Source organism: Salmo salar, chromosome ssa18, assembly GCF_905237065.1.
Source record: "Salmo salar chromosome ssa18, Ssal_v3.1, whole genome shotgun sequence".
NCBI classification, from domain to species: domain Eukaryota; kingdom Metazoa; phylum Chordata; class Actinopteri; order Salmoniformes; family Salmonidae; genus Salmo; species Salmo salar.
The window spans coordinates 9,461,352-9,483,441 of NC_059459.1; the positions used below are offsets into that span (position 1 = coordinate 9,461,352).

General features: G+C 42.7%; 1 protein-coding gene across 2 annotated transcripts in view; it reads right to left on the reverse strand.

Moving 5' to 3' along the window:
• LOC123728694 (adhesion G protein-coupled receptor A1) overlaps positions 1-22,090 on the reverse strand; it is a 66,892-nt gene that overhangs the window by 9,503 nt on the left and 35,299 nt on the right. For both annotated transcript variants that reach the window (XM_045700742.1, XM_045700741.1), the window contains one exon: positions 19,461-19,606. In XM_045700742.1, coding sequence (XP_045556698.1) covers positions 19,461-19,606 — 146 coding nt within the window. The remainder of the gene's footprint in view (positions 1-19,460; positions 19,607-22,090) is intronic.

Consider the following 22,090-nt stretch of genomic DNA (forward strand, 5'->3'; position numbering starts at 1 on the left):
GGGTGACATGTCTGGTGAGTATGCAGACCATGGAAGAACTGGGACATTTTCAGCTTCCAGGAATTGTGATCCTTGCGACATGGGGCCGTGCATTATCATGCTGAAACATGATGTAACCACACACGACTATTGCTTTCAATTAGTATAATGGTTGGATAAGACATTGGGAGTTTCACTATAAGCAAGAATTTCATACATGCCTTCAATTGCATTAACCTACTTTATAAAAAAATGTGTCATTCAGTTGATCACAACTAAAGGTATGTTTGCCTCTCTCTGAGCTTTTTCTAGGCCCATTGGCTGTTTCCTCGTCTCCTCACGCCTCTGCTGCCCGCCTTTGCTGCATTGTTCTCAACATCAGTTTAAATCAATATACAGTTTTCTAGAAATCTGCCTTTTTTGGGGGGGTTCGGGCTCATTTAATTTCTGTGGTGTTGGACTGGGACTGGGCTTCAGCTCACCAGGCTTGGGTTGGACCAGACTCTGATTTTCAGGCCCGATGAGAACTGTACTGCTTGAGATATTTTCCTTTCACTGCTTCAGCTCTGGATAAAACACAATAGCAAGAACATGCAGTCCCCATCCTCTTTCCCTCTGTCTGTCTTGCTCTCTCTCCATCTCTACCCTTTACCCCACCCCTTCTCTCCCCACCTCCCTCCCTCTCCCCTTATACTGCGCCCATCCCAAAATTCAATTACAATCAATGTGTGTGTGTGTGGGCAGGTGGAAGCGGGGGCATTACCGGGGCTGTCAGTGTCTGGGTGGAGTGATTCCCTCAGGACACTCTTCCAACAGAAAGTCATTTACACACATGTCAAGGAGATAAGCATAAAGACGAGAGGACTAGTGGATGTTAAAGCCTAGTGCTTTTTGACCCCTATTCCCCCCTCTCTATCTACAACCCAGCCAGGCTAACCATGCCAGCACACAGAGGAATATATTCCCAGGTAGGTCTCTCTCTCTCTCTCTCTTACGCGAATGCTCTCACTCACTCTGCCCTTTTTATGCTCTCTCTCCTCTCTTTCTCGCTCGCTCTCATTTTGCAGTGCTCTCCTTCATTGTTGGAATCCTTAATTGGTAAAACTGCCATGTCCATTTGCGATATTAAAACAACAAAGAAGTTACTATAAACAACAAACACCCCCCCAAAACTTTACCATGTTGGGCAACGCTCCTCACCTCCGCTTTCTCAACAAAACAAAAACAATAATGGCCGTGGGGCAGACAGTGGCGCTGTTTTCCCTACTGCGGACTCCATCTTTAAAATAAAATGGCAGACAGTGCAGAGGGCGGGCACTTTTGAGTTAAGTTTTGGGAAGCAGCAGCAATCATCAACTGATATAAATAGACAGCCAAAGCCCCTGGAGCGAGAAGTGCCTCCTCCCTCTCTCCTCTGACTATGTGCTGTCCTCTCTCTCTCTTCGTCTGGCCCTGGATATACTATGGGGAGTGGAGTACTCAGGCCTGTCCACATGTTGTGACATTTACTGCTGATGGAGTAAACTGGTGGAAAAACAGCTGCATTGTGTGGTTGTTGTGCTGCTTACTGTAACTCACTCTATTTTTGGAGACATAATATTGATGCACGCACTGTATACTGTAAGGTGTCCAATCAAAAACACATATTATGACCAATAGGTAAAATAATGTTAATTGTGTAGATAATCCTCCAAGAAAACCAGTTGTCCAAACCTCATGTCTCTATCATAATCCGTTCAAAAGTTATTGGAGGTTTTACATATGCAGGATGGCTGGAATTAGAGTGATTAAATCAATGGAGACCAGATCAAAAAAGTGGTCAAAACTGAGGAAAATCGTGTCAGCTAGGCTGGATTCTGTGCAAGAACGAATGCAACTGGCTACCTGACAGACTCACTTTCCCATTGAACTCGTCATCTTTCTTCTCCAATCCGCAGGACATAAAACAATACAAAGATGGTTATCGATTTTGAATTTCAACCATAATATTTTCATATTTGAATGTACACTTTTCATATTCATTCAAAATTCCTGTTCTTTTTCGAAGATGTCAACGGCGTACTGAGCCTGTACCAAGCTTTTTATTTTCAAATCCTTTTACATTTAATTCAGTTCATGTCATGCTAATTTTACTTTTTGCGACCCACGGAAACAACTTTGAAGACTACGACCACAAAATGTAAAATCCTCTAAAGTTGTTATGAGAAACCTGCCCCGCTATGTCAACTGAGCTCGGTGCTTATTATGGGATGTATTAGGTTACAAAATCTGACTTTTTGGATATAAACTTAATGATACAATATGTTAGAGAAAGACCCCACTGCACGTTTCAGAAAATGAAAAATCATATTTGTCTTGGTAAAATGTATTTAATAACGTAAGGAAGTGAAATTTCATTGCCAAAGTGCATTTTCATCCACTCAGGTGAAAGCGCCACCACTAAAAGTTTATTATATATACAAAAGTATGTGGACACCCCTAAGTGGATTCGGCTATTTCAGCCACACCCGTTGCTGACAGGTGTATAAAATCGAGCATACAGCCATGCAATCTCCACAGACAAACATTGACAGTAGAATGACCTTACTGAAGAGCTCAGTTACTTTCAACGTGGCACCGTCATAGGAAGCCACCTTTCCAACAAGTCAGTTCGTCAAAAATGTCTGCCCGATCAAATGTAAGTGCTGTTATTGTGAAGTGGAAACGTCTAGGAGCCACAACAGCTCAGCCGCGAAGTGGTATGCCACAAAAGCTCACAGAACAGGACCACCAAGTGCTGAAACACGCCCCGCATAAAAATCGTCTGTCCTTGGTTGCAACACTCACTACCGAATTCCAAACTGCCTCTGGAAGCAACGTCAGCACAAGAACTGTTCGTCGGGAGCTTCACAACAGGGGTTTCCATGGCCGAGCAGCTGCACACAAGCCTAAGATCACCATGCACAATGTCAAGCGTCGGCTAAGGTGGTGTAGAGCTCGCTGCCATTGGACTCTGGAGCAGTGGAAATGCGTTCTCTGGTGTGATGAATCATGCTTCCCCATCTGACAGACTAACAGACAAATCTGGGTTTGCCGGATGCCAGGATAACACTACCTGCCCCAATGCATAGTGCCAAATGTAAAGTTTGGTGGAGGAGGAATAATGGTCTGGAGCTGTTTTTCATGGTTTGGGATAGGCATTTTTACTTCCAGTAAAGGGAAATCTTAACGCTACAGCATACAATGACATTCTAAATTATTCTGTGCTTCCAATTTTGTGGCAACAGTTTGGGGAAGGCCCTTTCCTGTTTCAGCATGATAATGTCCCCGTGCACAAAGTGAGGTCCATACAGAAATGGTTTGTCGAGATCGGTGTGGAAGGACTGTGCTGGCTTGCACAGCGCCCTGACCTCACCTCAACCCCATTGGAACGCCGACTGCAAACCAGGCTTAATCGCCCAACATCAGTTCCCAACCTCACTAGTGCTCTTGTGGCTGAATGGAAGCAAGTCCTCGCAGCAATGTTCCAACATCTGTGGAAAGTCTTCCCAGAAGAGTGGAGGCTGTTATAGCAGCAAAGGGGGGACCAACTCCATATTAATGCTCATGATTTTGGAATGAGATGGTCAACGAGCAGGTATCCACATACTTTTGGTAATGTAGTATATTACAGATACTAAAAGTATTACTGTATTGCAAAAAAATATATATTAGCCAGTTCCACGGCTATTTTTAACAAAGTAAAGTCAGGTTTCAGTGAGTACCCTTTCTTCTCTATAGTGTGTAGCAATTAGGCTTGGGCAGTGTAGTGTATATACCGCATACCGGGGTATTTGGAAAAAGCCACGGGATGGTTTTTCAATACTATTCTTTTAAGTTTTTCAATACATTTGAAGATTTGTAGCTACTTTTTAAGTTAATACCTGCAGGAGATGAAGTAGATTGCGTTCTTCATTTCACCTGTCATATTATTTTACATTATGAAGCTTACCATAATTCCCCAGAACAGTTGAGCCATCACTTGTCTGTTTGTAAATAGCACAGCGGGAGAAAGCAGGAGTCCAAAGCATTGTATATCTATCGCCTAGTCTCTGTGATGAAGTTGCACTGTATACAATTCACTACTAAATGTTTGCCATCAGATATCTTATAATGACTTTCTGCCAGAAGTCAAAGAGATCTGGATGACTTATCTCTACAGTGTATGCTTTTATAACTTTATGAGCTGGATTTTCCTGTCTTTGCAATTATTTTATGTTTGTTTTCGCTCATTAGCATTTAGCTAACAGTGTCTACGTATCTATGCTAATTTTGTTAGCATTCTGGGAATAGAGGCCCAATCTGCTCCGCCACATTATCTCATTCTCTAATAGCACTAGGATGACAGACAGCAGCCCCCAGAATATTTCATAAAGCCCCCTCCCTGTGCAGTGCAGGTGGTTGAGGATCTGCCTGTGTGGAGAGTGTGAAGAGAGGCTGAGGGTCCTTATCCAGCAAGGTCTTTGTCCTCAATGACTTTCACTGGCATCCAGCTGCTATGGTTCATGGAGGAATGTGCACTGAATAATGTTTATATTATAGGCTACCTGTAATTACTATACTGTACTATACAATACCTTACAGGAGGGTGTAATCCCAACACCAAACTGATACCATAAACAGACGTGCCAAGAACATCCAGGGAACTTAATGTGCTAGCTGGGAAGTTACTTCAGCACTTGCCATTTATTACTTTTCTATGTTCATTAATTATTTTGTGACTTTGAATATTCAAAAGTGCTCTTGAGAAAAGTGTCTTGAGTAAAGTGTCAGAGCCTGAGGCAACAGATCTTAAGAATACAATGACATTGAGATTTTACGGTAAACCTGGTGTTGGTGTGCTATCTGTCTGTCTGTCTGTCTCCATCGGCACGTGTGTCAACCTCTCTTAGTCTAACAGGCTTTCCTGTGGGATTTGCTCAAATTGAGTTACACAGCACATACACAGCACCTTCCTTCATCGAGCAAAGAGTGTCTGTCTCCCTCTGTCCCAAAGCTGATCCTCTTAAATGTGCCAAACACGGTGAGTAAGCAGAAATATAAATAAATATATAAATAAAAAGAACACCGGAAGCGACGTTAAACCTGATGTGTGAATCTAAGCGAATATGAATTAACCCTTTACATTCGTGGAAATGGGCTTATATGGATATAGGGCCCACAATAAGATATAAAAGGCATGTGCATGACCATGGCAGCTATTAAAAGACAACCCTTTGGAGAATATAGGGAAATTATCAGACCAAAGGTGAGGATAGTTCACCTGCATTAAGACTGAATCCATACATTACACTGTTGATTGTATGTGCATTATACATTTACTGTACTTTTCACAACATTTGTCAATAACGAAATCTGAAAATACTCTTGCTTCAATCAGTAAAATAACAAGAATATTCATCGAAATGTTGGGGTAGGGTGCAATATACCTTTACATACACCTTAGCCAAATATACTGCTCCAAAAAATAAAGGGAACACTTAAACAACACATCCTAGATCTGAATGAAAGAAATAATCTAATTAAATACTTTTTTCTTTACATAGTTGAATGTGCTGACAACAAAATCACACAAAAAGAATCAATGGAAATCCAATTTATCAACCCATGGAGGTCTGGATTTGGAGTCACACTCAAAATTAAAGTGGAAAACCACACTACAGGCTGATCCAACTTTGATGTAATGTCCTTAAAACAAGTCAAAATGAGGCTCAGTAGTGTGTGTGGCCTCCACGTGCCTGTATGACCTCCCTACAACGCCTGGGCATGCTCCTGATGAGGTGGCGGATGGTCTCCTGAGGGATCTCCTCCCAGACCTGGACTAAAGCATCCGTCAACTCCTGGACAGTCTGTGGTGCAACGTGGCGTTGGTGGATGGAGCGAGACATGATGTCCCAGATGTGCTCAATTGGATTCAGGTCTGGGGAATGGGCGGGCCAGTCCATAGCATCAATGCCTTCCTCTTGCAGGAACTGCTGACACACTCCAGCCACATGAGGTCTAGCATTGTCTTGCATTAGGAGTAACCCAGGGCCAACCACACCAGCATATGGTCTCACAAGGGGTCTGAGGATCTCATCTCGGTACCTAATGGCAGTCAGGCTACCTCTGGCGAGCACATGGAGGGCTGTGCGGCCCCCCAAAGAAATGCCACCCCACACCATGATTGACCCACCATCAAACCGGTCATGCTGGAGGATGTTGCAGGCAGCAGAACATTCTCCACGGTGTCTCCAGACTCTGTCACATCTGTCACGTGCTCAGTGTGAACCTGCTTTCATCTGTGAAGAGCACAGGGCGCCAGTGGCGAATTTGCCAATCTTGGTGTTCTCTGGCAAATGCCAAACATCCTGCACGGTGTTGGGCTGTAAGCACAACCCCCACCTGTGGACATCGGGCCCTCATACCACCCTCATGGAGTCTGTTTCTGACCGTTTGAGCAGACACATGCACATTTGTGGCCTGCTGGAGGTCATTTTGCAGGGCTCTGGCAGTGCTCCTCCTGCTCCTCATTGCACAAAGGCGGAGGTAGCGGTCCTGCTGCTGGGTTGTTGCCCTCCTACGACCTCCTCCACATCTCCTGATGTACTGGCCTGTCTCCTGGTAGCGCCTCCATGCTCTGGACACTACGCTGACAGACACAGCAAACCTTCTTGCCACAGCTCGCATTGATGTGCCATCCTGGATGAGCTGCACTACCTGAGCCACTTGTGTGGGTTGTAGACTCCGTCTCATGCTACCACTAGAGTGAAAGCACCGCCAGCATTCAAGAATGACCAAAACATCAGCCAGGAAGCATAGGAACTGAGAAGTGGTCTGTAGTCCCCACCTGCAGAACCACTCCTTTATTGGGGGTGTCTTGCTAATTGCCTATAATTTCCACCTGTTGTCTATTCCATTTGCACAACAGCATGTGAAATGTATTGTCAATCAGTGTTGCTTCCTAAGTGGACAGTTTGATTTCACAGAAGTGTGATTGACTTGGAGTTACATTGTGTTGTTTAAGTGTTCCCTTTATTTTTTTGAGCAGTGTACATTTAACTCAGTTTTTCACAATTCCTGACATTTGATCCTAGTAAAAATTCCCTCTCTTAGGTCAGTTAAGATCACCACTTTATTTTTAGAATGTGAAATGTCAGAATAATAGTAGAGTGAATGATTTATTTCAGCTTTTATTTCCTTCATCACATTCCCAGTGGGTCAGAAGTTTGCATACACTCAATTAGTATTTGGTAGCAATGCCTTTAAATCGTTTAACTTGGGTCAAAGGTTTCAGGTAGCCTTCTACAAGCTTCCCAGAAAAAGTTGGGTGAATTTTGGCCCATTCCTCCTGACAGAGCTGGTGTAACAGAGTCAGGTCTCCTTGCTCGCACACGCTTTTTCAGTTCTGCCCACAAATCTTCTCTAGGTTTGAGGTCAGGGCTTTGTGATGGCCACTCCAATACCTTGACTTTGTTGTCCTTAAGCCATTTTGCCACAACTTTGGAAGTATGCTTGGGGTCATTGTCCATTTGGAAGACCCATTTGCGACCAAGCTTTAACTTCCTGACTGATGTCTTGAGATGTTTCTTCAATATATCCACATAATTGTCCCTCCTCATGATGATTTCTATTTTGTGAAGTGCACCAGTCCCTCCTGCAGCAAAGCACCCCCACAACATGATGCTGCCACCCCCGTGCTTCACGGTTGGGATGGTGTTCTTCGGCTTGCAAGCCTCCCCGTTTTTCCTCCAAACGAAACGATGGTCATTATAGCCAAACAGTTCTATTTTTGTTTCATCAGACCAGAGGACAATTCTCCAAAAAGTACGATCTTTGTCCCCATGTGGCTTTTTTATGGCGGTTTTGGGTCAGTGGCTTCTGAGCGGCCTTTCAGGTTATGTCGATATAGGACTCATTTTACTGTGGATATAGATACTTTTGTACCTGTTTCCTCCAGCATCTTCACAAGGTCCTTTGCTCTGGGATTGACTTGCACTTTTCGCACCAAAGTACGTTCATCTCTAGGAGACAGAACACATCTCCTTCCTGAGCGGTATAACGGCTGTGTTTTCCCATGGTGTTTATACTTGCATACTATTGTTTGTACAGATGAACGTGGTACCTTCAGGTATTTAGAAATTGCTCCCAAGGATGAACCAGACTTGTGGAGGTCTACAATTTTTTTTTCTGAGATCTTGGCTGATTGCTTTTGATTTTCCCATGATGTTAAACAGAGGCACTGGGTTTGAAGGTAGGCCTTGATATACATCCACAGGTAAACCTCCAATTGACTCAAATGATGTCAATTAGCGTATCAGAAGCTTCTAAAGCCATGACATCATTTTCTGGAATTCTCCAAGCTGTTTAAAGGCACAGTCAACTTAGTGTATGTAAACTTCTGACCCACTGGAATTGTGATACAGTAAATTATAAGTGAAATAATCTGTCTGTAAACAATTGCTGGAAAAATTACTTGTGTCATGCACAAAGTAGATGTCCTAACTGACATGCCAAAACTATAGTTTATTAACAGGAAATTTGTGGAGTGGTTGAAAAACGAGTTTTAATGACTCCAACCTAAGTGTATGTAAACTTCCGACTTCAACTGTAGGTCTAACTCCAAGTGGCCACACACCTTTCAAACTCTGCACAGCTCCTAAGTAAATTCAATGCACTTTAATGAATCAAGGAAAGTGCCTTCAACTATGAGGTGCCTTTTTTTCTAGCTCTGCTAGCTTTGCCGTTGAGAAGCGGAAGCAAGCACACTTCATTTGAAAGCTTATTCTATTGCCAACATTAGTAGCTGTTTTAGAATATCATCTTACAGAGTTAGGCTTTCAAAAGGCACTTCAGACAAACATATTGTAATTTTGTTGCGCATAGAACGGGATCACGAGTGCATTCAAGTGCGTGTTCCACAACTAATTCTCTTCACAATACAACAGATATTCTCATTCTGTTCAGGCCAACTCAGGGTAAGATGCATGTCATCCTTGTAACTATACACCAAACATAGCGATCATAAACATTGATACGTCCCATCTTTCAGAGCACATCGACTCCTCTCGATTTACAGCATTCCCCTCAATCAGACAACAAAACATTTGCAAACATAGCCCAATTGGTGGGTGTGATGAGGGAATATTTTTGTTGCACATGGTACACACATTTAGAACAGCCATCAGTTGAAACCCATACACTGCTTAAAAACACTGCAATCCACATTAAGAACCTTATACCAACGGTCAAGCATGGTGGTGGTAATGTGATGGTTTGGGGATACTTTGCTGCCTCAGGAGCTGGACGACCTGCCTTAATAGAAGGAACCATGAATTCTGCTCTGTATCAGAGAATTCTACAGGAGAATGTCAGGCCTTCCGTCTGTGAGCTGAAGCTGATGTGCAGCTGGGTCATGCAGCATGACAATGATCCAAAACACACAATCAAGTCTACATGAAAATGGCAACAAATGTGATGTTTTGGATTGGCCTAGTCAATGTCCCGACTTAATCCCAATTGTGGTGTTGTGGCAGGACTTGAAACAAGCAGTTCATGCTTGAAAACCCACAAAGATCGCTGGGTTAAAGCAATTCTGCATGGAAAAGTGGGCAAGAAGAATTTGGTTGGAGTCATTGCAGCTAAAGGTGGCGCAACCAGTTATTGAGTGTAAGGGGGGCAATTACTTTGTTGTTGTGTCATTGTTGTGTTATTTGTTCACTCAGATTCCCTTTATCTAATATTAGGTTTTGGTTGAAGATCTGATAACATTCAGTATCAAAAAAATGCAAAAGAAGAGAACATTAGAAAGGGAGAAAATACTTTTTCACAGCACTGTATGCTGATGATTCAACCTTAAATGCGTCAGCAACCATAGCTAGTGAAATCACTACAACCCTAAACAAAGAGTTGCAGTCAGTTTTAGAATGGGTGGTCAGTAATAAACTAGTCCTGAACATCTCTGAAACTAAGAGCATTGTATTTGGTATAAATCCTTCACTAAGTTCAGGACCTAAGCTGAATCTGATCACGAATAATGTGGCAAATGAGAAAATTGAGGAGACTAAATTACTCGGTGTTTCCTGGGATTGTAAACTGTCATGGTCAAAACATATTGATTGAATGGTTGTAAAGATTGGGAGAGGTCTGTCCAAGATTTTTTTTACACCACAATCCACAAAGCAGGTCCTGCAGGCTCTACTTTTATCTGGATTATTGCCCAGTCATATGGTGGACCTAGAGAAACTGCAGCTTGCCCAGAACAGAACAGCACGTCTTGCTCTTCACTGTAATCAGAGGGCTAACATTGATTGTCACGTCCTGGCCAGTATAAGGGTTAATTGTCATTGTAGTTTGGTCAGGACGTGGCAGAGGGTATTTGGTTTATGTGGTTCGGGGTGGTGTGTTTGTTGTAGGGGATTTGATTTATGTATTCCGGGGTTTTTGGGCACTGTTCCTTGTTTATGTATTTCTATGTTGATCTAGCTGGTTGTATGTCTATGTTTGGTTAATTGGGGTTGGGACTCTCAATTGAAGGCAGGTGTTGTCTATTTGCCTTTGATTGAGAGTCCCATATAGTAGGGTGTGTTTGTTTGTCTTTTGTGGGAGATTGTTTGTGAGCACTGCTTGTTGAGCCTGCCACACTGTTGTTAGTATCATTTATTGTTTTTTTTTTTTCTGTGGATGCCTTACTCTTTTTGTGAATTAAAAGAATGAGTATCCATATACCCGCTGCATTTTGGTCTTCCCTGCAACACCACGACATAATACGTGACATTGATGCTATGCATGCCAGTCTCTCTTGGCTAAAAGTAGAGGAGAGACTGACTGCATCACTACTTATTTTTATGAGAAACATTGTATTATAATTACAAAATGGTTTGCATAGTCAATTTACACACATATCTGACACACACAGTTACCCCACCAGACATGCCACCAGGGGTCTGTCACGCCCTGGCCATAGAGAGGTTTTTGTTCTCTATTTTGGTTAGGCCAGGGTGTGACTAGGGTGGACATTCTATGTCCTTTTTAATTTCTGTTTAGTGTTGTTTACCTGACAGAACTGTTTGGCTGTCGTTATTGGTTTCTTTGTGTTTTCAGTAAAATAAATACATGATGAGCACTCAACACACTGCGCCTTGGTCTACTCCTTTCAACGGCCGTTACAGAACCACCCACCAACAGAAGACCAAGCAGCGTGGATTGTAGCACCGGGGAGAAGGATGGACATGGAAGTCGGAACGTCGATTCTGGGAGGACAAGTTAAGGGAGCTACAGGAGCCTGAGAGGCAGCCCCCCCCAGAAAAAAAATTGGGGGGGGCACACGGGGAGTTGGGGTAAGTCAGGTTGGAGACCTGAGCCAACTCCCCGTGCTTATTATGGGGAGCGACGGATCAAGCAGCCACCCTGTTATGCTGAGTTACGCACTGTGTCACCAATGAGCAGCTATAGCCCGGTGCGGTCGATACGGGCTCCTCAGAGTTGCCGTGCTAGAGTTGGCACTCAGCCAGGGAGAAATGCGCCGGCGCAGCACATCTGGCCATCCCATCCGGCTGACCAACAGTTTCGCCCACCTGCTTCAGAGATTCCTGCTCCTTCATCCTCTACCCTGTCTCCTAAGGGTCCAGCTCAGGGAGTTTCTACTACAGGCCTCTACCCCCTGGGCTCCCTCTCACATTAGGCCTCGAGGGTGTCTCAGGCTCCAGCCCCCCAACCTGCTCGGAGGGCTTCTCTTGATAATGTGAGACCTCCCTCCCCCCCTCTCCCATCAGTCCTCATGGAGGCACAGCCAAGGCCAGACATCCACGGCCATTCACCTTCCTCCAGCTATCATCACGGGTAGTCCCATGGTGAGGCACATCTCGGTTCTTGGAGCAAAAACCTGTGCTACCAGAGGGCTACAGTGAAGGATATCACAGGATTTATTCCGTCCGTCCTACATCAGCAGCCAAGTGCTGTTGCAGTCGTAGTGCATGTGGGATCAAATGATATCAAAAAGGGTAAATCAGAGCAATTGAAACATGATTTTATTGAGCTGATCAACGCCCTGAAAGGCTCTGAAAAGCAGCCTATTATCTCTGGCCCCATGCCGTCGCTGGGTCACGGCTGTAAAAGGTTCAAAAGAGAAGCCCACTGTGGTCTGCTCACACAGTACTATTAGTACAAATGTGAATTCCATAAACTTGAATACCCCTTGGTTTTCAAATCACATCGAGGGCTTGGGCAACCAAAGCCCATGTAGGTCAGTGTAACGCCCTGGCCATAGAGAGGGGTTTTTGTTCTCTATTTTGGTTAGGCCAGGGTGTGACGGGTGGGCGTTCTATGTTTATTTTTCTATGTTGGTTTGTTTCTTTGGTTTGGCCGTGTGTGGCTCTCAATCAGGAACAGCTGTAGTTCGTTGTTGCTGATTGAGAGTCATACATAGGCAGCCTGTTTTTCCTTTGGGGTTTTGTGGGTGATTTATTTTCTGTCTAGGTTTGTGTTAATCCTGACAGGACTGTTTGGCTGTCGTTTCTTTTCGTGTTTTGTTTGTAGTGTTCATTCGTTTATTAAAATCCTTTATGATGAACACATCCTCCACTGCACCTTGGTCTCATTGCGAGACAATCAGTTTATAACATTCGTTACAATCAGTTTATAACATTCCATCATTGGTTACTCTGAGAGTTCCTCATACTGACATTGGCTGCAGCTAGGGTCTTAGCACTTAGCACTTCATATTTTTTTCATATTTTTACATTTAACCTTTATTTAACTAGGCAAGTATCTGGCTTAAAGACTACTGCCACTCTGTTGGCTTAACCTTTATTAACAATGTTAACACTTTTTGGAAGCAAAATATGCTCTACAGAGATTATGGACTCCACCCAAACCATATAGGAGCCTATCCCCTCTCTTTATTTCAAGGCTGCGTTAATATATTGATTCGGAAACAGACCAAACCCCGCTCAGGTAATACCTCCCATCCTTTCTAAGCATTGTCGTTGTACTGTTGTCTATACTGCCAGGGGTGTTGTCAGTTGTAATCTTGTACCCATTTGTTTGAACTCCACTCTTAGATCTGCTATTGTTTGCTAGAAAGGGAAGCCCACTATGGTCTGCTCACCCAGCACTATTAGTACAATGATGAATTCCATAAACTTGAATACCCCCTTGGTTTTCAAATCACATAGAGGGCTTGGGCTACCAAAGACCATGTAGGTCAGTTTAGAACATTCCATCATTGGTTACTCTGAGAGTTCCTCATACTGACATTGGCTGCGGCCTCAGGCCCTATTGTGCCAACCTTGGAAAAGTAATTCCAATTTCTACTCTCTCCTCTATTACAAATAGGGGTAGACCATCAGACAGGGCTTGCAACTGCCTATTGAACATAGCTTGTTTGAGTTGGAGACTCCATTTTACTTTAAAAATCGGTGATGCATCTGAACATTAGGAGCTTACTTCCTAAACTGGATTACATCAAGATCTGGGCTATGCAGACGAATACGTACATTCTGCTATTGACTTAAACTTGGTTCTTTGGGGACATTCTAGTCTCTGATATTAATATTGAGGGTTATAATACGTTCAGAGCTGACAGAGGGTAGAGGTGGTGAAGTGGCCATTCTTATAGATATTTATCTGTCTTTATTGAAATCCATTTCCCTTGCCCAAAATTTGAGCTACTATCTTTAAGCCTTTGTCTGGGGAAAAATGTATCCATAACTGTTATAGGGGTCTACCATCCTCCCTCAGATAACCTTTATGCACTCTAGGAGTTAACTCGTTTGTTGTCTTCTTTTACTCAATCAGTAGTTATTACCCTGGGTGACCTAAATTATGTTTGGGAAATGTAGGCTTCAGACAATCTGTCAGGTGCGTCGTAAAAAGTGGACCAAGGCGCAGCGGGTATCGTGCTCATCTTCTTTATTTATTTGGATAAACGTGAACACTTAACAAAAATAACAAACAACGACGAAAAACAGTCCTGTAAGGCTACACAGCTATACATGGAACAACTACCCACGAACACAGTGACAAAAAAAAAAACTACTTAAATATGGCCTCCAATTAGAAGCAACGAAGAACAGCTGCTTCCAATTGAAGGCCAAACCAAACCTGAACATAGAAATAGACTAAATAGACATTCAAACATAGAAATAGACAACATAGAACATTACCCAAAAACCCAAGACACATAAATCAAACACACCCCTGCCACGTCCTGACCATACTATAATAACAAAATGACCCCTTACTGGTCAGGACGTGACACAATCTAAAGGACATGAGTAATGATCTAAACCTAACACAGCTGGTGACTAAGCCTATATGGCCCAACCCTAAAGATCCTTCAAGGTCAAGTCTGAATGATCTTATTCTAACGAATACACAATAAAAATATGTTTCTACTAATGCGTTCGCCCAAGATATTAGTGACCATTGCCCAGTTGTTTGTGTTAGAGATGTAAGAACACAAAAATCTAAGCCTTGTGTCATCCCAAAGAGGAACTTTAAAAACTACATTGAACAGGCTCTTTTACATGGTCTTTATTTGAGAGTGACCTTGATTGTATTTCTTTCTGCAGATGTCTTCAATACTATTGTGAATAATCATGCTCCCTTCAAAGAACTAAGGGTTAAAGGTAGGTCGAATGCCTGGTACACTACGGAATTATCAGAAGTAATTCATAAAAGAGATCATGTTTGGGTTAAGGCTAGGAACACAGACTTAGGCCCAGACTGGCAAGCTTTTAAGCAATTGAGGAATCATTGTGTAAGACAAACCAGAAAGGCTAAATCTGATTATTATGTAACCAGTCTTTCGGATTGTAATGGGAACCCGGCTAAATTCTGGAAAATTGTCCAATCCCTGAAGGGTTCTACTTCAGCCTTTCTGCCACAACAAATTAATTCAGACACTGGCCTCAATAAGGGGGAAAATGCCATCATTGATGCATTTAATTATCATTTTAAGCCTATTCACAATGATACTGGTCTGGATGCTGATAGCGGAAACTTGCTGAATGATCAGAAAAATTGGATTACGTTATTGACAGAAAAATAAGTCCTGGATGCTTTGCTAGCAATAGACAACAAAAAATCCACAGGGACCGACCACTTGGATCCTGGTCTGCTTAAGTGTGCAGTGCCCATCCCTATTGGCTCAATACCCCCACATGTTTTATTTAATTAACATTGTTATCAGGAAAAGTATGGAAATCAGCTCTTGTATTGCCAATCCATAAGGGTGGGGATAGTAGTGATCTTAATCATTATCACCCCATTTCAAGGCTTCTTTGTCTAGCTAAGCTACTTATTGAATAAGTTGTCCTCGATAGGCCTGAGCTCTGACACCTGTTCATGGTTTCATGATTATCTTAGTGACAGAACTCAGGCCATCGTGACTGATGGGGTTAAGTCAGAATTTCTTGAAGTGCATAAAGGTGTGCCAAAGAGGTCGATTTTGGGAACTGTTCTCTTCACACCATTGGCCAAACTGTTAAAAATGGTAACTTCATCTATATGCGGATGATACTATTACATATGCTATTGCCCCGACTGTTGATCTGGCTGTGTGAAAACTACAGTCTGATTTTATAGCTATGCAGGAATCCCTTGCTGATTTAAAACTTAATACGGGAAAAACAAAATACAGAATGTTTCAGATGAACTACATGTTCACTCATTAGATGGTTCTCCAATCGAACGTGTCCCGCATATAACTACCTAGGCATTTGGATTGATGAGGATTTGACGATTAAAAAACATATAGATGAGCTGGTTAAGAAGCTAAGATTTAAAGTTGGCTTTTTCTACAGAAACAGATTGTGCCTTTCTCTAAGCAGTAGGAAGAAAATGATTCAGTCAACCTTTTTATCTGTTCTTGATTATGACGATATTGTTTATCAAAGAGCAGCTGCTACTACTCTTAAACCTTTGGATGCCGTCTACCATAGAGCTATTCGTTTTGTTACCGGTGACAGTTTTGATACTCATCACTGCATCCTGTATCCAAAGGTTGGCTGGACGTCTCTAAAGACCCGTAGATCTCTACATTACTCCCTTTCTGTTTACAAGGCCCTACTTCATAAACTTCCGTCTTATCTAACTCTGCTGTTGAGGTTTAGACACATATTGCCTAGCCTGTTCATAGGATTGGTTAACTCTTGTGGTTCCTAGGGTCTCCACCGAGCTACAGTGCTGTGAAAAAGTATTTGCCCCTTTCTGATTTTCTAATTTTTTTGCATATTGTTCATACTGAATGTTATCAGATCTGCAACCAAAACCTAATATTAGATAAAGGGAATCTGAGTTTACAAATATATCTTTTTTAAATCATTAATTGATTTATTTAATTAACAATGTTATGCACCCAATTTCCCTGTGTGAAAAAGTAATTGCCCCCTTACACACAATAACTGGTTGTCACCTTTAGCTGCAATGACTGCAACCACATGCTCCCTGTAGCTGTTGATCAGTCTCTCACATCGCTGTGGAGGAATTTTGGAATTCTTCTTTAACTCAGTGACATTTGTGGTTTTTCAAGCATGAACTGCTCGTTTCAAGTCCTGCCACAACACCTCAATTAGGATTAGGTCTGGACTTTGACTAAGCCATTCCAAAACTTCAAATGTGTTGCTTTTTAGCCATTTTCATGTAGACTTGATTGTGTGTTTTGGATCATTGTCTTGCTGCATGACCCAGCTGCGCTTTAGCTTTAAGTGCGATCGCACTTAAAGTTCTTAAACATTTTACGGATTGACTGACCTTCATGTCTTAAAGTAATGAAGGACTGTCGCTTCTCTTTGGTTATTTGAGCTTTTCTTGCCATAATATGGACTTGATCTTTTACTATCTTTTGTATACCACCCCTACCTTGTCACAACACAACTGATCAAACTGGCTCAAATGCACAAGACACTCCTGTTAATTGAAATGCATTCCAGGTGGCTACAGTACCTCATGAAGCTGGTTGAGAAAATGCCAAGAGTGTGGAAAGCTGTCATCAAGGCAAAGGGTGGCTACTTTAAAGAATCTCAAATAAAAAATATATTTTTATCTATTTAACACTTTTTTTGGTTACTACATGATTCCATATGTGTTATTTCATAGTTGTGATGTCTTCACAATTATTCTAAATGTAGAAAATAGTAAAAACCCTGGAATGAGTAGGTGTGTCCAGACTTTTGACTGGTAATGTATATGTATATTTTGTGTAATGTGTATATTTATGTTGTATTGTGCAGGGCACACTTGAAAAAGAGACTTAGGTCTGAATATGTCTTCCCTGGTAAAATGAAGGTACAAAAAATACCAATAGCCCTAAAAGCTGATATTCAATGCAGGCTCACAGGTCATTGAGGTAACTAGAGCCTTGGGTGGGCACTATGGTAACAGGTTATTGTTTAAGTCTCCTCATTCTTCTTCAGCAGGATAGACACTATTTCCTCTTCTTTCTCTCCTATATTGCTCTTCCCTCTCCCACTCTCTCCCAGCAAAGCAGTCTCAGCTAGAGGACTCAACCAAAACACAAACCAAACCCATTTATCACCATGGAAACCAAACAACTCCCTCTGTCTACCGCAAAGGCGAGAGAGAGAGCGGGCATCTTCAATAGGTACTTAGACTCAAAAAGTGGCAAAAACAGGGAGGGTGAGTATGAGTACCGCTACAGTTTTTACTCTAATGCACCAGCAACCTACTACTTGGCACAGACTCTCAGACTCTCTCCCTATAGTTGAGTTTGGAATATAAATAAATAAATATTTGTCAAATGTTTAACATGTCAGTTTGCAAACCAGCCACGCACAGTCACTGTGACCTGTTATCCTGCCAATGAACCAACAAGTCCTGTGAAATAAAATTTCCCCCGTGGCTTCGCCTTCATTTTCTAAGGTAATATTGATGACAAGTTGCTGAATAATTATCATAAAGGTGATAATGACCATGACGATGCCTATGATGATATTAATAAACACATGCTCCCTGGACAGACGTCACTAGGTATCTTCTCCATCCCTACAGTGCCTTCAGAAATGATTCATACCCCTTGACTTATTCCACATTTTGTTGTGCTACAGTCTGAATTCAAAATTGATTAAATTGGGGGGGTTTTCTCACCCATCACCTCGAATGTATTTCAATTAACAGGTGTGCCTTGTAAAAAGTTAATTTGTGGAATTTCTTTCCATCTTAATGAATTTGAGCCAATCAGTTGTGTTGTGACATGGTAAGGGTCATATACAGAGGATAGCCTTATTTGGTAAAAGACCAAGTCCATATTATGGCAAGAACAGCTCAAATAAGCAAAGAGAAACGACAGTCTATCATTACTTTAAGACATGAAGGTCAGTCAATACGGAACATTTCAAGAACTTTGAAGTGCAGTCGCAAAAACTTTTTGGAAACTATTTAGAAAGAAACACACCGATCTATATAAGGTCTCACAGTTGACAATTTCTAAAAACACATTTTCACTTTGTCATTGTGGGGTATACTTTCTGAAGGCACTTTACCTCCCTGCTTAGAGCTATTTACTAAGCAGCAGACACCTCTACCGCACTAATAGGGGTCTCTAAATTGAATAGGTCCCATTTCTGAAATGTGTTTGATTAAAAATAATATCCTCGGCTCCCAGCAATCTAGGGTATTTATCTGAGTAAATTCCAAATTACGTGAGTCAAATTATTCAAACTAAAAGTTGTTCCCTGACGGGAGAGAGTGACTCAAGTTCAAAATGTAATCTCTTGACATGAATAAGTGTAAGAGAAGCACTAGCTACTGAAGAGCCAAAATGTACACATTCGGGGTCAGTGACAGTAATATTACAATATAGGGCAATATAGGGCTTGGAGTGTCTGGAATGTAATCTCGCAAAATATGCTTCTTTTGATAAATGATCTGATAACCAAGTGAAACACATGGTAATCATGCTTTTAGAGAAAAAGAAAACAGACACACACAACTAAGGTTTATACAGAATCCACCAAGCACGACTTGCTTATAATATCCTTCCTTTCACGTAACCTACTAAACTACAAGCCCAATGATCTTTCTCTCTGTAGCTGACAGCGTTTCAGAAACAGTACATTACAGAAAGGTTACAACCAAAAGGTACACATCCACAGCCTATAAAAACAGAGAAGCAGGATACCAGGGCTTGGATTTAGTGAGAATGAGGATTTAATAAGTACTGGCAGGAGAGCAGGCCAATGCTATTGTGTACAGATTCCTACTCAATCTCTAGGACACACAAGGCATACAGTATAGTAGAGAGAGAAATGAAATAAGAAAGCATAGAATTGTGCACTGAACCGGTTCTTGACCTAAAAAAAAAGATTCACCACAGCACATTCATAACAGCACATTCACAACAAGCACGATCAGCTACATACAATTCAAATACACACACAGATGCACGATTAGACACGGAGGCATGCATACTCACGTGTGCACACACTCACGAGCACACACGCAGAGGGGGGGATTGCACTTACTTTAGCATGGGCTGTTTGGTGTTGGCAGGCGGGTCACCGTCTTGGGGCTGCAGGGGCTTTTTGGTCACCTGCTTGTAAATGTTCCGGGCCATCACCCCCAGCCACAGCATGGTGGAGAGGGACGAGTAGTGTAGCACCATGCCAACCTGCACCAGGAGACACAGACAGACATGGGTCACTCGCTGTATGTATCTTCGCGTCATGTCCCGCTCTCGTCTTCACATTCTTCATGTCCCTCTCATGTCCACTTCTTCACACCCAGTTGACTCACAGAGAGTTATTTTCCAGACACAACAAGCATGTCATCAAAGTCGCTATTCACAACGTCACTAACATCAAGTTTTTTTTCCCCTCCAAAGATCAATTGCAGCGAGAGCGGAAGACTGTGACCTTTTCATTAGTGCACGCAAGCACGCGCGCACATGTACGCGCACACACACACGCGCCCACATCCGCCATCAACAACATTAGAGGACTCAGGACAGTAACCTTGAGCCGTCAACAATAAACCACAATATAAATGTCAGTCACGTCTACAATGCTAACAGACATTGTATCCCATCCTCTCTTGTTCCAATATTCATGAATTATGCTTGAATGGGAATCTGCCATTGTTTTAAGGCTTTATCAGGAGACAGAAAGTCAGCTACGAGGGAGAAAGAGAGCGAGAATAGAGGCAAGACAGAATTAGAAATGCATTGTCTTCTTTCCACGAACACACTCCTCAGTTCGCTCAGAGGGCCCAAAACTAAGAGGCATCCAATCAAATAACTCGCTCCAGTCTGCTAGGCTTAACCAACTCTACAGGGACTGAAGGAACCATACAGGAGTCAGACATGATACTGATTTGAAATAACCTTGAGACTGGTTAACGGTGGAAGAAGCTCCCAGTGAGTAGGTGGTGGTCTGTGATTCAACCAATCAATGATTACACTCTGTGAAAAGGGTTCCACATACAACCCAAAAGGGTTCTACCTGGAACCAAAAAAGGGTTCTCCTATGGGGACAGCTGAATAACCCTTTTAGGTTCTAGATAGCACCTTTTTTTCTAAGAGTGTAGTTATAACCCACATCCTTTGGACTGAAAGGAACGCTGGCTGACTGGACAAACAACCACTAACGTAGGATGGAATGGAACCCAAGTAAAAAGGTCTTCAGGGGGTGAGTCGTATTGCCACACACTGAACTAGTCCTTGACCTCAAGAAGATATGAACAGCACATTCACGACAAGCAATATCAGCTACAGAAAACTCAAAAGGGATCAAATCAATCTCTCGTACACACACACACACACAAAAAAAAACGATGTGTTTTAATCAGTTATTTGGTGACGTGAATATATAACTGGATAACATTCAGATCATATATAAATAGATACGTTTAATGTTTCACTATATTTATTTTTATGAAATTCACTGAGTAGGATGGTCCTCCCCTTCCTCCTCTGTGGAGCCTCCATTGACATACACACACACACACACACACAAAGACGCATACACGCGCGCACACACACACACACACACACACACACACACACACACACACACACACACACACACACACACACACACACACACACACACGCACACACACACACACACAGAGTAGACTGACGCACACAGCGTGGAATGGTCAGGGGAGGGAGGGAGAGTCACCCAGTATAACTTTGCAGTGGTATAGTCTTTAGCTACTGTATGTCACTGTCACAAGGAGTGGTATGAAAGGGTGGTATGTTTGAATCACAGAGGAATGATTGGGTCTGTCAGTGTGGAGTATAATTGAGTGAGTCTGGGTTAGGGTCAGTATTACTGTCGCAGTGTGGCTTATAAGTAGGAGATCACTAACATTAGAGAATGCAAATTGACAGCGAGGAGTGGGTTGGAGGAAGGAAACGAGAGAGAACAAGGAGATGTAGAGGGAGAAAGAGAGATTGGGGGGGGAGGTTTGCAGAGGAAGGGGGTTTGCAAGTGCTTGAAGTGCCGAGAGAGGCTGCCAGAGACGGTTCCAGAGCTCCTTGAAGTTTGCCTGTCAGAGGGGGTGGTGTGTAACAGCTCCCCCGGGGAGGTGGCACCATGCTGGGCTTGAGTGGGATCCATCTGCAGGCAGGGCGGAGGGCGGAGGGTGGAGGGACGGAGGAGGGTGGAGAGGTGTTTGTGATCACACATATCCTTACTACCAGCTCCTCTAGCAATCAGCCATGTAATCATCCCAGACACTGTCCCCACTGCTGGAAAAAGGGGAACAGCCTGAAACCCATTGAGAGGAGGGGAGACAAACTGGGCCCAAATAATCCCACAGCAATGCCGAGTTACCCATTAAAAATGCAGTGCTTCTACATTAGGCAACGTGATTCAATCAGATAAATAGCCAGTGGTAAGGAGCACCAGAGACACTGTGCAGAACACACCTGCGGTGATAATGACATTGTGAGAGGGGTAATATCTACACATGTGTGAGTACAATCAAGATTTCCTATGCTTTACAGGCATCTCTCAAGCTGTGGCATCTCGGCAAAGATGTCTGCATGTCACTCAGAACACACGTTGCTAATGCATCCATGTGGACGGCAAATCTGACGGGGAATATGCTAATTGGGCCTTAATCATGTGCCATTACGCAGCGGGGGAGC